This window comes from Carassius gibelio, chromosome A25 (assembly GCF_023724105.1).
Source record: "Carassius gibelio isolate Cgi1373 ecotype wild population from Czech Republic chromosome A25, carGib1.2-hapl.c, whole genome shotgun sequence".
Classification (NCBI taxonomy): Eukaryota; Metazoa; Chordata; class Actinopteri; order Cypriniformes; family Cyprinidae; genus Carassius; species Carassius gibelio.
The window spans coordinates 5,458,249-5,476,857 of NC_068395.1; the positions used below are offsets into that span (position 1 = coordinate 5,458,249).

An 18,609-nucleotide genomic window follows, 5' to 3' on the forward strand; every position below is an offset into this window, starting at 1 on the left:
GTAATCTGTGATAACTCTTTATTCAAAAACATGAAAGTGGTTCTTATAGCTCTAAAGGCAGCAACATTTCTTACTTAATTTAATCTAATTCTACATTTATGTGATAAATCTGGCATCATCAGAATTAATTTCTAAATATTCCACCAAAATCACTTAACGATCGACCATAGGGAAGCTGCACTAATTGTTCTGTACCTCTGAAGGTTTTCCAGAAATTCATATTGTTCAGTTGTTCAGTTGCACGTTTAATTATTAATGCACAATTGGACAGACTCTCCTAAAGAATCATTATAAGCATACCTAAAATTCAGAGCTGCTGTTCCCTGTGTAACTTTCCCGACATGAACAGGGTTGATAGAAGGTTGTGCTATAAAATGAAACTACCTCTACACATCTTTTACTAGCATGCATTCAGATACAGAGGCAGAGGAAAGTGAGGAAGATAAGAGCTTGAAAAGTGGGCTGCAAACAGCTTTTGAGTGGCGTTGATTTTAATGCCTTCTAGGAGATATTTGCTGGCAGATCACTTATGAGGTGTCTGTAATAGTTTGTGAGAGCACACTCTGTAAACAAGAGCTGTGTATCCTTGTGCAGCGATGGACGTCTCCCAGGAGAGAGCTGATTGAATCGCTGTCCCCTGCTGTCACGCAGACATGCACACTCCCTCGGCCAACATGCGGCATGCAGCTTGCCCTTCTAATCTGCAAATTAAATTATTTCTGGAACTTTGGACTAGAATTTTTTTGAGGAGCTAGACATTTTGTTAAGGGTAAAAGGTTCATGGTGCATTTTCTTTAAATGAATGCATGCCAAAACCTGTTGTTTGCAAATGGCAAAAAAAAATTATATAATAATAATATTTATAATAATAATAATAATAATAATAATAATAACAATAATATTACCTTTCAAATATTATATTTTAAACATTAAATGATTAAATATTAAAATAATGTATTTATTTAAACTTTGTATGTGTGTATATTGTAGCAAATTTATCGAAATATGTTATTTATTAGTAAATTAAAAAAAAGTTTAATAAATACGTTATTTATTAGTAAAAAAAATAGCAGCGATGTCATCAACATGAATCATCTTACTGCCTCTTCATACTCTTTCTAAACTGCATTATAATAGATGAGATTAGTTTAATTTAGTGACTGACAGGGGTGTCTATTTTTGTCACAATGACAAGACAAACTTGCACATAATGCGCATAATAATGCACATCATTATTATGATAAAGTTCAGCAAGTATCAAATATTGACATGATCGCATCACGCAGTTGCTGCAGATTTGCCAGCTGCACATCCATGATGCGAATGTCCTGTTCCACCGCATCCCAAAGCTGCTCTATTGGATCTGGTGTCTGGATCTGTACTTACTGAAACCGAAATTGGTCAAATCAGCTTTATGGCACAAAGCGACATGCATGAAAATAGTGATTTGAATGCATCTTCGGCTTGTGTCAGAAAAGCAGCTTCATGTTTGAATGAGCTGGCTGGTTGTTTCATTGCTTATGCTTTTTGATTTGAATACGGCAGAAATGTGAAAAATATATTTTCCAGTTGCAAATGAATTTCTTTTTTTTTTTGTCTCTTTCCCTCACTGATAAATTAGGCTCTTAAAATTCAAGCTGCTAAGACACTTTATCAAAGCCGCGAGGGGAGAATTCTAGTGACCCGTGGATTGGTTTTGGTCAGGAAGTAATGAAGGGAGGAGTGGCCCTCGTCTCTCACATTTCCATTGTGTTTTGATTGTTGATTCTAATTGCACTGGAATCTGTCGATTGGATGACAAAGATAATTCGATTGAGACTGCATACAATTACAAAACTGACAAGGTTTTACTGCTCTTGTACAAACACAATAGACAAACCATGGGAGACTATATGAGCAAATAACTTGTGTAAATAAAATATTTGGTGGTTGAATTACAAAACCAAAAAAAAAATTAGGATTGACAATGTTCTTTAGAATTTTGTACATCAATAAATCCTGGGAAAAACATGTATTTCATGGTTTCCACAAACATATTATGCAGTGCTGTTTTCAACATTAATACTACTACTACTACTACTACTACTAATCAGAATATTATAATGATTTCTGAAGGATCGTTTGACACTGCAGAATTAATAGCTTTTGTAAATTAGCATTGCTATCACAAGAATAAATTACAGTTTAAAATATGTTAAAATACAAAATGGCTATTTCAACCTGTAATCATATTTCATAATTTTACTATTTTTACTGTACATATTTCCAAAGAAATACAGCCTTGGTGAACATAAGAAACTTATGTTTATGTAAATTAATAATGTAAATAATATGTACATTATACCAGCTTTAAAAATATTTGTCCATATTTTTTCTTCTGTGTATTTAATTTTTTTATATCCGTTGAGTTTTCGTAGGTGGAAACCAAAATATGCTTTCCTAATGATATCTAAGTCACAGTTTGTCTGTTGATCATTCTTGACAAGATCTGCCATTGGCTTTGAATTGTTACTGCAAAACCTGCTGAAAACAGCATAAATGCTAAGGAATATGTATAACCCAGTGAATCTAGACAAGTTAATGATAATAAGCATTGTGCTGCTTTTTGCACCCCCCCAAAAAAATAAAATGCTTGTTTTGAAATCATCCTCTCAGCAGCCATATACCGCCTGTCGGAATAATAATGCAATCAATTGTCTGCATTTACAGTGTGTATGTAGATTGCAGGGTCGGTTTGTTTTGTGTTCCACAGGAAAAAAAAAAAAAGTCTTTGCCTCATTTCTGTTCTTATATTCATCGAGATGTGGCACAGGCCTTGTAAATATTTGCATAATACTTGAATGAATGATATATTTATTAGCAGCTACCCAAAGTGGAATTCAAACTCTTTCTGCTGGCTCTGGCGAGATGACAAATGGAGAATGTGCTAGTGTTTCATAAGCACGTGTACCAATTTAGCAGAGCCCACAGAGATTTCTGTAGATCATTAAACCAAAATAGTGGATTTGTCGAGCTGCTTCCCGGATCTAAGAAACTACTCCCAGCATTTGGAGTTGATAATAGCACAATTCAGATATTTAAGTCTCTGAACCATCAAAACTACAGCAAAACAGAAGACGGGTGTCATTTCTGCTGGGTAAACACACACTGGAGGAGGGAAGTAAATTAGGGCAGAACTTTTTGTTATTATATATCTTACATCAAACAAATGCTTGACAAGTCAAACAGTGGAAAGGTTCTATATATTGTAAGCTTTTTTATTACCCAAGAAAAGAATTATAAAAATTCTTGTTTTTGATAATGTTGTATTTTAAGAGACTTACAGATCTGTATTTTGCAATAGAAGATTAAACTGATGCAGACATATTTGGCTCATCAACATTACTGTCAGTCATGTTGAATTTATGGCGTGATATACTGTATATAAAATATAATTATATATAAAGGGACAGTCATGAAGAAAATAGTGGGTTTGACATCACACCCTAAATGGTTCAAAATAGCAGTTAAAGAGCTTCACACCGTAATGATCACCATATATCATACAACATTTTGTGAACCCCCCTCCCCCCTTCATTTATAATGTTAAAGTATCTTGCTACTTTAAATTTTTACTTTAATTTCCATTTTAATCTACTAGTTGTGAAATTAAGAATTTTACATTTTAAATTAAATTAAATTAAATTAATCGGTTAATTTAGCAGACACTTTTATCCAAAGCAACTTATAGTGCATTCAACATTTTTTTTACTTAACATATTATATTATATTATATTATATTATATTATATTATATTATATTATATTATATTATATTATATTATATTATATTATATTATATTATATTATATTAATTGTGTTTAAGACTTTTACACTCACACACACACACACATATATATATAATATTTGTAATATGTATTTATATATTTATATTTAAGGCTATTCTCTTTGTGTATGAAATAAGTTCTGATGCATCAGAATGATGCTGACTATTGAATAAGTTTTGATATATAAATATGGGGGACATACGGTAAGAATCAATATTTTGGGGATCATAACAATTGTGATTTCTGAATTTAATTTTTTATTTCAGCTTTGTTTTCATAATTGGTGTGGGTGTCTTTTTTGGAGCTTTGTAATGTTTGTTAATTATGATTGCAGTATATCAAATATGTTGGTATACAAGAAAAGAAACCCTTGTTTGTTCTCCTTTTCTGCTTCTGGCGATAGTGAAATCAACACATGTCTGGCTGTTTAGCATGCTCTAGTTAGCCCCTGCTGGTAGACACCGGAAGCTTTTATAGGAGCAAGTGCTATAGCTAATAAGATTCCCTTTCACGACTATGTGGAGTGGTCAACCGCAAACCCTGCGACTGTCTGTTTATATATCCCCCAGAGTGCCTGTGTTCAGTCTCCAGCCACAGCAACATAATCCTCCTGATAGTCATCGATTGTCTTCCATCCATACACTGAATTACAAGTGATCTTGGCGTAATTGAAATGGCAGGTGACTGTGTTCTGGAAACCTGCAGCAAATTAGCCGCACTCAGCTTCTCCTGAGACACCACTGAATTTAGGGAACTGAATTATAGATTTCATTCTTTCTTTCTGTTTTGTTCTTGGAGAGCGGGATAGTTGTCACATATTGAAATTCAAAAAAAAAAATAATAATAATAAATAAATAAAAACTAATACAAAATAATGATAAATACTAATAAAATATACATCATTCTAAAATAACACCAGTGGACACTGGTCCATTTCTAATGGACATTTAAAGGGATAGTTTACCCTGAAATTAAAATTGTGACCATTTACTCAACCTCAAGTTGTCAATCAGTTGACGGTAGCCATTACATTCCATAGCATGGTAAAAAAAAAAAATAATACTATGGAAGTTGATGTCTTCCTACAGAAATTGAATGCACCTTCCCTAATAAACATTGAGTGTGACAACTAGCCCCAGTCTCTCCTATATGTATCTCACATTCTGTTTCATCTTATGATCTTTCGAGATGTGTGATGTTGTGTTTTATGACTCAACCTGCTGACTGGCACAAAGATGCATGGACTCCCTTTGGCCAGGTGGCACAGAAATGAACGGCTCACGCTCTCAGAGGCCACTTAAAGTAATTGAAAGCAACTCTGCACAAGTACACAAAGTCTTTGCTTTCAGAGAATGAAGCTCATCAAGTCAGAAACCTGCATCATTGTTGAGCAGCTACAAACAGTACTGTCGATCATGGTGGTGTTGCTTAAACAGATGAAGGTGCCCTGTTTCCTTAAAACTGATCGTTAGAAGTTTATTCTGTTCTGACATTAAAACGTTATTGATGCATGTATGCAATAACTCTTTGGAAGTTGATATTGATGTTGTCCTTCCTGCAGTATCATGATGCATCTCCAGAGCTCACATGATCTTAGTTGAAAATGGTTTCCAAATATTTTGAACATCAAATAATTGCTAGTAATTAGTAGACTATAAAATTTGTTTAGATTGAAATTGACTATAATTTTCTAATGAATATTATTTTATTAACTTTTTTGCCTTTTTATAATTTTATCCGAACATATTTCAAATTTGGCTCTGATGTGTTTCGTGTTTTTCTGCCAAGTATATAATGAATGTCAGGCTCAGTACACACATCTGTGGTTCACTGGTGCAGAATGAATTTAAAATGAAACAAATGATTATTCACAAAAACATTATAAAGTTAAAAGAGAGGTCAATGGTTTTTATGGTGTCTTTCATTCACAAGTAAAGTAACATCAAATGTTGCCATAAGAGATGTATTTTTCCTTTTCACCTGTTCCATGTACACACACACACACACACACACACACACACACATATATATATATATATATATATATATATATACACTCAACTAAAGGATTATTAGGAACACCTGTTCTGTTTAACATCCTTTTAAAAGACCAGTTCAAGTCCTCAAAAATCTGCATTTACCTACGTCACGTGGTCTATATATGCAAATCACCTCCCCTTACAATCAACAGGTGCTCTGACCACAAAACAGACGCTAAAATCCCTGCTTGTTATGTGTCCCGCACTGAATTTGGCCACCCAGTAACAGCCAGAAGAATAGACGAGTAACTCACACCTGTTGCCGCACTGACAACCGCATAACAAATTGGTTCATTTTGCGAGTCAAGAGGACGTGATTTGTTTGTGAAAGGGATGTGTCTCCTGCGTCTCATGAGACTGCTCCCACATGCTCTGTCTCTCAACCAGAGTGTCATCTCATCTTTCCCATATAATGAAGTGGGAAAAATACAATGTTGCTCTTCACATTGTGGCACAGCAGATGTTATGTTTTTCCTTTAATTTTCACCCAGGGCAGAGAAAATGATAAACAGACTCATATGTGCACACACACACACACACACACACACACACACACACCAGTGGTGAGGAGGGGCGAATCGGATTGCTCGTCACATCCACGTTCTCCATGGATCCCTGTGGTTTTGATCTGATTAGTGTGACTGGGCTTTATGTTTACTGTCAATCAAAATGCTCACCAGACTCAAGGTCACAGTATCCTTCGGCGGATCCAGCAGTGGAGACAGAGCAGTGCATTTCCTTTCAAATTAATTTCGCTCCTCCGTGATGAAGTGAAGACAGAGCACTTCATTGAATTATTATTTATTTATTTTTTTCCAAATGCATTGCTGCAGTATTTTAGTAATTTTATTTATTAGTATTGTTTTAAGATTGTGAATTATTATTATTATTATTATTATTATTATTATTATTAGTAATTTCATGTGGTTTATTTAACATTTATATTTTTAGTTGGCACTTTATAGATTTTTTTAGTAATTTTATGTACTTTTGTGTTTTTAATTAGATTTTAGTAAAATAGTGGTTTTAGTTAGATTTCTTTTTTTTATGTCTAATTTCTTTTTTTTCTAAATTGAATTAGTTTTTTTTATCTAATATTATAATCCTATAATATGTATGTACAGTAATGATAGCTTAAAATGAACAAAATGTTTTTAATTGTTTGTTTTAATTGGCTTAATGATAACAACATTGTGATTGCTTCCTCAGTTGTTTCGAGGACGATGAACCACCCTGCACGGAGGAGATTGAATATTCATCCTGCAGTGACCCATTTGGTGCCAACGAACTAGACATGGAGGTGAACGGTAACACCTCCAGTGAGGAAGAGGATGAAGAAGATGCAGAAATCTGTAGGAACGGGAGGCGGTGTAATGACAGGAAGTCTCATCTCGTTCCTCACTGCTTGAAACAGGACGCCCTGGAGACTCTGACAATCGAGGCTGGACAGTGTAATGGCATTGACATCAGTAATGGCTACTTACATTAGGCCTGTTTTGTTTGTCTGTTCTGTTAAACCAAAACATTTAGTATTTAGTCCGAGAAACTAAATAAGACATGCACACCTGCAGAACATTTACTAGTCCCTTTACCTGTGCTCCCTGATATAAACTATTTGAATACGCATTGCATAATCCTAATGGCGTGATGAGCTCATGCTTTGGTTAATGCATTGGGTTGGTTTACGAATCGCTCTTATTCTAAACTAGAGGCTGGTAGCTTGCTGACAAAAGTACTCTGCTGTATAAGTGGTCTTCTGCTGAAACTCGAAAGTAAACACTTGATATTGCAAGATAGCACTGCATATAAAGTTTACCTTTAATAATATGTATTTATTATCTTAGATTGTGAAAACCAGTAATCATGTGTGTTTTTAAGGTTATTAGTTCCAAAGTGATACATGTATGTTAGTGTATAAAAAGTAACTGTATGACTTAGTTTCGTGAGTGTGTGTGTGTGTGTGTGTGTGTCTGTGTATATATATATATATGAAACAGTATAAAGAGACACCAAATTAAATTCAAAGTAAAATACTGTCAGATCAATGTTGTTTCCCTCCTCCTCCCATCTTATCCAATTTATGCAGACATAGAGGTTTCGGTGGAGAAATGTGTTTTACAAAAGCCAGCCTTTGAGCCAGATTTCATCCAAATTCTATCCAGAATGTTTTGTATAATGAGTTCCGTCATCTCCGCTCAATTGGATTCACACAACCATTGGTTTGGACCGTAGCTAAAAAAGACTAACTCATGTCAGTCCATGTTCAAATTAAGGATCCAATAGAAGCCTGCAATTGCAATTAGATACTGACACTTTTTGCTCACAGGGAATTGTGCCATTCCGGAGTAAATTTGCAGTTTCATCTTCGGTCTATCAGACAGAAGTTTGATAATCAACAATATTATTGTATTTCCATAAATGTTTGTTTGTTTTATGAATATAGCCATGCTATGAATTAGGGGTGCTCCAATCACTCAGTTGTTAACTGAGAAGATGCGCCAAAATATCTTCTCTATTAACAACGGCTCTGTGTAGTAACAGCTGCTCTATGTGAAATCACGCACCTGATGGAATTAACCGCTGATTAGAGAACCGGCTTTACTGACGAGATGCGCATAACGATCGGCCGATCGTGATCGGAGCACCCCTACTATGAATATAATCCTGGCTAAAGGGTGTTAAGTGCAGCATGTAGCATCAGCCTGCAGTCCTTTCAGCCAAGACTGTATTACTAGTATATCACAACCCTGAGTATCCTATACTGTAGCTGCAAGCAGAATTAATTAAAACTGTGTGCGTGGGTGTATACATTGTATTACATTATATACTCATTATTGTATTTAGCTACAAAATATTAAGAAATTATTACAATAAGAAACATTCTTTCAGATGAATTGTTGTATGTTGTGTATATTTATTTATGATAAATATTGCACGAGTAGCAGTGCGATATGCCTGTATATCAGCTCCGCTGTAGGTAATCACAGTGTGCTGATATATGGACATATCTCACTGCTACAAGTGCAATATTGCACTTATACAACAGTTTGAGGACACAAGTGTGTAAATATATAATAAATAACAACAGTGTCCCTCCTTAGAAAACCCTACTTTGTGCAACAATACTTCCTTCCGCCATGGTTTGACAGTTTCACAGCTGAGCCCGAGCCTCTGTTACTACTTAGAATCCATCATTTAACAACTAGTAACAAAGGAACGAGTTGCTTCATTAAAAGTAGTTACGAGTTGCTTCTTGAAAAGCATATTGTATTACTGTAGTAAAAGCTCATGTAGAATTTTTTGAAAGAGAGCTGGACTGATGCATAATTCATTCTTCAACTCAATCTCATATTCACAGTAAAATGTGAGTTTGAATGTCTGCTGAGGAAAGCGATATCTTTGTTGTACTGTCCTTTCATCTGTTAAGGGTGATTTCTAATGACAGCGCTACTCAGTGCATATTACAATTTGTTGTTGAAAGTAAATATAATTTACTTGTTTACAGCCCTGTTTCAGTCTCTTTCAATGTAAAAGTCGTTATGCTGAGTGCAAAATATACAATATATTTATTAACAAACCACATATTTGAAGTCTAAAAAAGTACATCCTCGCCTAAAAAAACTCACAAAAAACTACATTCTGTGACACAAAGACAGTATTATTTTAAAAATTATAGTGGATTTGGTCAACAGGCATAATTGGATAGTGGCTGAATAAACAAAATGATAGCATTAATGAGAAGTTTAATTAAACAATAAGAAATAAACACACACACTCACACACACACACACACACACACACATATACATAACATAATAGTAAATAGATTACAAACGGTCATTATTTTTTGGTATTAAGAAATCATTACTTTGCTAAATTATTACATTTCGAAACTTCAAATTCTTAAATAGCTAATAGCCTATTCAAATTATTTTTATTATTAAAATAGTGAATGCATTTTACATAGCTACACTCACTATTTTATCAAGCTAGTTTATTAAAAGATTACTACTTGACTAAATTATTACATTCAGAAACGGTATTCTTTTAGATGATATAATTCAAATTATCCAAAAATATATATTATTATTATTATTATTATTATTATTATTATTATTATATAAAATAATAGTAAATATACCATATATTTATACTCATTATTTTATTAAGCTACATAATTAAGAAATAACGTAAATCATTACTTTAAGAAAAGTTAAAAAAAAAATTCAGCTGAAAGCCTTCGGAAGTGATCCAAAATATGTTGTTGTTGTTGTTGTTATTATTATTATTATTATTATTATTATTATTATTATTATTATTATTATTATTATTATTATTATTATTATTATTATATAATGTCTTAATATAGCTTATTAATGCAGTAAGAAAATATTGAGTTTATGTATAATGCATTTTTATTATAAAATAATAATAATAATAATACTAATACTAATAATAATAATAATAATAATAATAATAATAATAATAATAATAATAATAATAATAATAATAATAATATAACGTTTTATCAAACAAACACTGCACAGGACCTAAAACATCCGTGAAGTATATACTTAGAGAAAAATCAGTAAACAGTGCTGCTGCAACAGAATAATAACCAAGAAGGGGAAGTGCAGTGTGTTTCTCTGAATAAAGGCAGTATGGGAAATGACTCTATTTTCATTCTCCCTGTGTCATTCGGGGCTCAATCTAGGGGTAGGTAATGACTTAGCTGTGACCTCCAGCAACCTGCAGCAAACGGCATGCTGTACTGTCCTGTAATCTCATTCCCATTTACAAAGAGATGGTTTAATTAGATCCTGGCAGGGTGGGCAACATACCTGAGCAGGGAGAGGTGGGCAGGTCTTCATTGGTATGCTGCAGACACCGAGCATGGCACACACCACTGCATTTCTTAATTGTGTCTCTCTCCAGGTCTGTCTGCTGCTCGGCTCTAGCCAGCGCAGACGGAGTGGAGAAACGGTAGCGAGCGCGGCATTACTGTCCCCTCCCCAACAAATGACCCTCCTGGAGCTCTCATGCCTGTGCTAGTGATTACTACATTATCGCATACATTCAACTAGCAGGTGTTTTTGTCTAAATAGCTTTAGGGAGCTCGGATTTGACACAGGAACACAGGGAAGGATGGTATGATGTAGGAAGCTTTCAAAAACACTTTGCACTTTCCAAAATCTATATTTTAGCGACAGATTTTCTTTAAAGGTTACATAACGTTGTTTTGGGTTTCTTCTTCAGTGGTCATTTTAGGTTTTTAGTTAAAAACTTCTGAAGCTCACCAGTTCTAAAGAGATGAAGGAAATGTGGTTCCTCATGATTCAATCCCCTTCAAGAAGCGTTTCAGGACTGAGAGGTCAGTGCAAACCATAGACTGTCTTGAGTCTAACAAACATGCTTGTCTCCAGCTGAATATATGAAGTTTACGGTTTAAAATTGATCATTAAATATGAATATTTCTCATGCATTTTTTTCATTTCCTTCCGTTAAAAAACTGTGTAACAATTGCTTCAGAAAAGCAGGTGTTTTTTTCATTAAAACCATGCATGTAAAGCACATGAAATTTCAACAGGAGGCTCATTGGGGAAAAAGACGCCAGTTCATCATTAATTTAAATCTCTAACTCCTCAGGAGAAGCCTAATACTGTCCAAAATGGTAAAATCTGATAGAATTGAAAAGCATCTTAGTGTTATGAATAAAACATTGATCAGAAGCTCTGTTTATAATGAGTGTCATTCCCTTTTAACTTGATTAGATTTTGCTGGATGCTTTGTGTGGTACATCTTCCTATCAAACTGAAACCTGTTTACATTGATCATTAACTCTGCCGTCTGGATATTGTGTGTCATTTTTTGATTTATGGTCTTGCCAGTTGAAAAATAACTTTACTGAGCCATGTAGCTCTTGTATAGTGACACTGGTTTCCATTGTAGAGTATTATACCGGTTTGGATGTGATCACATGAGATCACATGAGACTTTTGAGCTCATGCATGTTCATAAGGCTACTGGAATATTACTTTAAGCACTTGGTAAAGTCAACTTAAGTTAGTTTTATTTTAATAGCAAATTGTTTCAAAGCAGCTTTATTAAAATTATTATTTCTATTTATTTTAATCCATTTTTATGTTTTTGGTTTACGTTTTAATTTGAAAGTTTCAGTAATTTTGTGTATTACTATATGATTTTTCTTAATTTCTATTACAGATTTAATTATTTTAGTACATAAAGTTAAACTAAATTAAAATGAAAAAAAATCATATTAACTATAAAAATCCTGGTATTATGGAAAAAAAAAATTGATATTGTTTACTATAATTTTAAACTGTACAAAATTATACAAGTCAGAAAGAGCAGGTACATCCAAACTTTAAACTGGAAGATATTTGGAAACTAGAAAGCTTGTTCCCTACAGAGCAAACGTTCTCACCTTTAAAAATACATAAATATTTAAATAAAAAGCTCTTTTTAGAGAATTTTCCTTTCTCTTGTTCACTTTGCTTTCAAGTCTGTTTTTGCCCCAGGCGTCACTGTCATAGCAGATAAGTGTCGTGAAAAAGAGTGTGACACTAAATTACCTGTGTTAAATATGTCTGTAGTGGATAATTGGCCACTTTCTGTGCTCTTGCGTGGAGGATTTAATGCACTTCTCTCAGGGAGGCATGCACAACTTTGAAAATGTGCTGCACTACTAACAATTAATGTCAGGAAAGCTAGCTCTTTTGACAAGCCTAGGACGGATGGCCACTTTGATGGACTTGTGACGCAAATATGGTTGCTGCTCAATACAGACTGCAAGATGCCATGGCTAATAACTACATTTATTTATTTTTTCAGAAAAGAACCAGTAGCTCAGCACAAAACAGCGTTTATTTTCCTGTAACAGGCTTTTTTTTTGTCATTTTGTTTTGAGCACAGTTTTAATGTAGTTTAGCTGTTTATTAGTAGCTTTTAGTTGAACTCGTTTTCAAAGGAGAAGCATGATTAAAGTTTAAATCCAAATCATGAGTACCTTGCAGCTGCATTTGGCTTAGTAGCTAATTAGCTTTCACAACACCGCTTGTGGTGTGACTGTACAGTAGAAGTAGTTCTGCCAGATAATTTGGTTTCGAGTGAAGCATTGGGAATTTGAGCACAGTTGTTTTGTTCTAGTCGCTAACCAATGGGAAAGCATCACCAATCCTCCACGAACAGCACAAACACAAGACTTGAAATTATTATTATTTTTTTTTGACTGCACTGTTTAAGTTCATTACAACAGTTTGACAGCATCATGTTGATTGGCACAAAAAAAACTGAATCTTGCATATGTTATTGGTGTAATTGTGTTTAGCAGCCTAAGGCTTGCGTTTTGTGTACTGAATATCACCTTTAGGTTGTTTCTAACCCGCATGTGTAGAACACAGACCTCAACAACAGCCTGATCGATCGAACCCACGTCCAGACAAAAACATTTCATGGCCGGTTTAGCCATTACGTGATTGCAGCCTGTTGCAAGGTTGCTTTTTCCAACATGATATTTCCAGATGAGCAAGAACTCAGCAATAGATTATCTGTGATAAATAAAATGCAGCTAATCCCACTCTCAGTCAGTAACGTCTGCCGGGAGATACACAAAAAGACTGTTTCATCTTTAACAGTCGGTTTAATGGTGATCTGAGGGTTTATTATATGTCCGAGTCTTTATCAGTTTTGCTTTATGAAAAAGGTGACAGCAGTCACTCGTGTCGTACTTTCATAAATTGTTTAAATATCCCCTCATTCACGCCTCCCCTCCTACACATAATGTTTCTCTTCAGAGAATTTCATTATGGTTATGAGGTGACATTTCAGCATCTTAAATGCGGGCTGTCAGTAATATTAGTAAGCTCTGTCCTTATTGATTTGCTTGTCCATACTCATTTAAAGAAAAGTAAATATTGTTCATTGAGGATGAACAATCAATTGTAAATAATACAATACATTTACATGGAGCAATAAGGCCTTTTAATCTTATATTCCAGTTGTAAAATCGTATTTCTTTTTTTATTTGAAGCAAGATTCATACATCAACATACAGAAGTGAAAGGAGATTTATTTGAAGAAAACCTTTAGAGTATAAAAACACATTTACTTTCCAAAGTTCTGCTTTCTATGATCATGCACCTTTATTTTGATGGTTTCCCCCCAAAGTTTTAGGTTTATCAAATAAAATGTATCTCAGTTTAATGATGTATTTAGAGGGCTGCCATTTCAATGCGTTGCATTTCAAATTTTGTTTGAATTTGATGTTTTTTCTTTGAAATAACTATGTTTCTTCTTAATGTTTATTGCATATTTCAGTTTAATGAGTCTCACCATAATGGTGTTTAGTGCTTGTGTGAATGACACGTGCACCTTCTATGTATCTTATTATTTAAAAGCTGCTTGTGATGGGCTTTGTTTCATCACGTGACTCTCTCATCACCACCTGCTTTTGGTGGTTACCAGTGTAATACAAAGGTACAAAACAGATTTCAGTGCTTCAATAAGTTCATATATTAATATTATATTAGTTAAATTATGGTATTAAACTGTAAATATAAAGTAAAACCGTTAAACCTACAACAGTGTAACTATATTTTTTACGGTATAAAACCGTTAAACCAAAAACGGTTTTAACTTATTTTTTTACGGTATAATTCTGGCAACCAGAGCTGCTGTTTTTTTTTTACCGTATATTGTACAGAATATTTTTAACAATATATATATATATATATATATATATATATATATATATATATATATATATATATATATATATATATATATATATATACAGTTTTAAATAAAAATTTACTATCTTATATTTAATTAGATGAAACATTTTAACAATTTTTTATAGCTATGTACAGCATACTATAATGGATACATATTTGAAAGTTATATATATTCAGTGTTTTGTGAAAGTAAAAAGTTTTGTAAATGTGTAATAAATAGGTAATAATTATTTGGCTATTAGTGTTTTGTGTTGTGTTCTGTTAGGCTATGCTAGGCTAGGCTATGATATATATGTTCAAAATTGTATGAACCTAAAAGGATTTGTGAATATTTGTGCTTCTATAAAGTTGGTTAGGCTAGGTGGTTTACATGCTGTCAATTTGTTAATAATAAATCAAATTTTACATGTGAATACCTACTCATGTTGAAATATTTGAGAACACAAGTTGAAAGCATCTTCAGTTGTAAATTGTTGTGCATCGTCGCAGACAGCTGATAAGAAGTAAAAAATCCGGAAATCAGTAGATTCCTACAGCTGGCAAAGTCAAACATCAACCTTTGGGATGCCATTCTAACTTTTCTGTCTGTGGCACCAGCGGCAAATGAAACATGAAATTAAATTAGCGCCTCTATATGTTTTGTGGGCAACAGAGCCACACAAGAATGATCGTCTGTCTCTTGTTTAGTTTCCTGTTCGTAACGCTGTAGAAATAGCATTTCTCTCCCCCTTGGCTATCATGTTCTTCTCTCCCCAGCTAATGGGTATATCTTTGGATTCTATGTGTTTTTTCAAGATGCGTGAGTTAAGAATCAAGAAAAAAGTCAGTGGAAATCCTAGCACACAGAGTAATTCCAGGTTTGTCTTGACATTGTATTAAAAATACATTTAGAAAACTCAATATTTGACTGGAAAAGTTAAGAAAAGCTAAATTCAAGGTCAGCATCTTTCCCTGAGGTTTGCAATGTGGTTCCTCAGAACTAAATAATATTATTCCTTCAGATCTACCCAACAACTTTTTCATATGGCAATTATAAGTTCTGCCACCTTGGTCTCCAGCTGCGCCCTGGCATCCCAAATTTCCAGTCACTTTGAATATACCTGAAATTGTTGAGAATTGATTGTCGCATTATGAGTTTGAACAGATTGTTCTCTGGTCATACTTGGTTTATAATCATGCCACATCAGATTTAACTCAAATTATTTCACCCTACGAATACATTAACACAATTTCGACACTCATTACACAGTTAAATCGACCTCAAAACAAAAGTATTACTTTTACATATATATGGGAATGAAAGCAGTCTTGAATACAAATAGCCATGTTTCATTTGTATTCCATCAAGGGTTTGGGACGAAACCATTCCTGTAAATTAATAATGGAGTTTTGCTCGGGATGGGCACAATAAATGTTTAATGTGTGCTACCCAGCAGAACACAGTGGCTAGTAGAGGCAGGTAGAGGGAAGCTGTGCGCATGTCCTGCTGTTATAGTGGACTATATATATATATATATATATATATATATATATATATATATATATGTGTGTGTGTGTGTGTGTGTGTGTGTGTGTTTAAATTATTTTCCTTTCATTAAAGTTTCCTTCTTGAGTAAAAAAAAATAATATTATTTATTTTCTGTAAATGTGCTGCCATTTATTAATTTTTTGTAACTTTTTACTTTATTATTATTATTATTATTATTTCAGAAAAAAGGAGGTTCAGCCAGAAAAAAAGGCCATTAAGAAAAGAAAACTTTAGATACATCAAAATAAGTGAGTGATATAAATCATACAGTGAAATGAAGAGACATACTCAGTCATGGTGACCCATACTCAGAATTCGTGCTCTGCATTTAACCCATCCAAAATGGACACAAACACCAGTGAACACACACACACACACACCACCTACACACACACACACACACACCTACCTGGAGCAGTGGACATTCATTTATTCTGCGGCGCCCGGGGAGCAGTTGGGGTTCAGTGTCTTGCTCAAGGGGACCTCAGTCATGGTATTGCTGGCCCGAGACTCGAACCCACAACCTTACGGATAGGAGTCAAACTCTCTAACCATTAGGCCATGACTTCCCCAAATATGAATTATATAACATTATTATAAATATTATTAATTTAACAGAGTCAAATATTATTAACAGCTTTCAATCATTATTAAAACTTGAAAGATTAAAGCAGTTTTAAATTGGAAATTCATAATCGCAAACCCTCATCTATATAACTATATATATATATATATATATATATATATATATATATATATATATATATATATAATTTTGTATATTTTGTGTCAATGTATTATCACAGAGAGAGAGAGAGAGAGAAGATAACTGAGATCAAAAAGCTTTTTGATTCATCAAGAAGCGTGGGTATGCATTGAATATATGACCTATGAAAAATTAGCAGGTTCAAAATAATTCAAAACAATATTTCTCAATATTTTCCCCCAGCTAGATTAATATTTTGATGAACTCATCTTGCATCCTATTCCCTAAAAGCACTGAATATCTCCTTTATTGCATCATTGTTTCTGCCAAAAAAAAAAAAAAAAAGTCTTTGACAGAGCTGTGTGCTACTTCCTGCCAAAGTCAGTGTCTTTGTTTTTCTTTATCTCCTTCTCTCTTTTCTCCCATTAGGAAAGTAAATGCTAGGTAAACATGGCCAGCTGTGAACCCTCTCATCCCATCTGCTCCACAGGGACGACCGGGCCTTTGGCACTTACCATAATGCATTCATTGTGAGTTAAAGCAGCAGTATTAGGAGGATTATTAAGACTTACCAAAGACTAGCCAAATATCTGTTTGTGTTCAGGTATGTGAATGCTGCGTGAACAGCTGACTTCGGTGGAGGGCTGTTTTTTTGAGTGACAACCCACCGCTGGGATCTCCAGGAACTGGTGTGTCCTATGGTGATAAGGTGACTGCAGATATCAGCCAAATCTAAAGAGGACAGTGTGGGTTTCTAGGGTGTATCCTGTCTAAAACCGACAACTTTAGACAACCTTTTTTTTAAAGCGTAAACACTGTTCCTTTGTGGTGCTTTTGCAGTTTGTCCCAGCCAATCTAACAGGGCAACCGTGGCCCATCCAGTAGAATGAATGTGGGTGGGGCTATCAATTTGTCTGACCAATGGCTAACTTGGTGGGAGGGGTTGGTTAAATCCTATTGTTAGCTTAATAAAAGAAATGCACTGAAATGGCACACTTCAGCTTTAAGAATGAAAAAGTAAGAAGCAAAAAGTGAATGCCCTCAAATGGAATTGGTAACTGCTACTGTGGAGTTTGTGGAGTTGTGACTTTGTGAAGATTGAAAAAAAAATGTATGCATTGGATTCTAAAAAAACTGAATGCTGTCTACATCGTCCAATACAGAGATATAATAAGATTTTGTCTCTAATTCCCAAAAGTTAAATAGGTCATTCCACAGTCTTAGTACAGACATTTTCCCCTGTCTTTCCACTGATTCTAATTCTGTACAGGTTTGATACTGCCACTGACATTTCGTCACACCAAACTTTGTGCAAGCATTTGGAAATGTCAGAGCCAGAACGTTGCATACATGTATGTGTCCAAATAAATGTTTAATTAAAAAGCAAACATTTTCAAAATCAGCATCAGTATTACAAATTTTTAAAACAAGATCAATTTACTCAAGTGCACACATTTTCATTCGAAAAAAAAACAATACTTGTTTTCAGAGAATATACATGAATTACCTAATAAAAATAATAACTCAATAATTAGAACCATTTTATAATTAATATTATAATTTTATAATTTAGATAGATAGATAGATAGATAGATAGATAGATAGATAGATAGATAGATAGATAGATAGATAGATAGATAGATAGGTTACATTAAGAAAATAAAAATATTACATTTGAAACATATCAACATGTTAAAACCCTATGCTTAGCTAAACTGCAAAACCTTTAGCTAGTGTTTATTTATTTATTTATTCAT

The 18,609-nt window shown here is 33.8% G+C and overlaps 1 protein-coding gene across 4 annotated transcripts in view; it reads left to right on the top strand.

Moving 5' to 3' along the window:
- LOC127947485 (cytosolic carboxypeptidase 4) overlaps positions 1–17,382 on the top strand; it is a 150,842-nt gene extending 133,460 nt beyond the window's left edge. For 3 of the 4 annotated variants that reach the window (XM_052544643.1, XM_052544646.1, XM_052544645.1), the window contains exon 24: positions 7,075–9,369. In XM_052544643.1, coding sequence (XP_052400603.1) covers positions 7,075–7,354 — 280 coding nt within the window. In that variant the 3' untranslated portion in view covers positions 7,355–9,369. Of the gene's footprint in view, positions 1–7,074; positions 9,370–17,281 lie in introns of those variants that run through there. The other variant, XM_052544644.1, reaches the window with a different exon arrangement.
- The last annotated feature ends 1,227 nt before the right edge of the window (positions 17,383–18,609 follow it).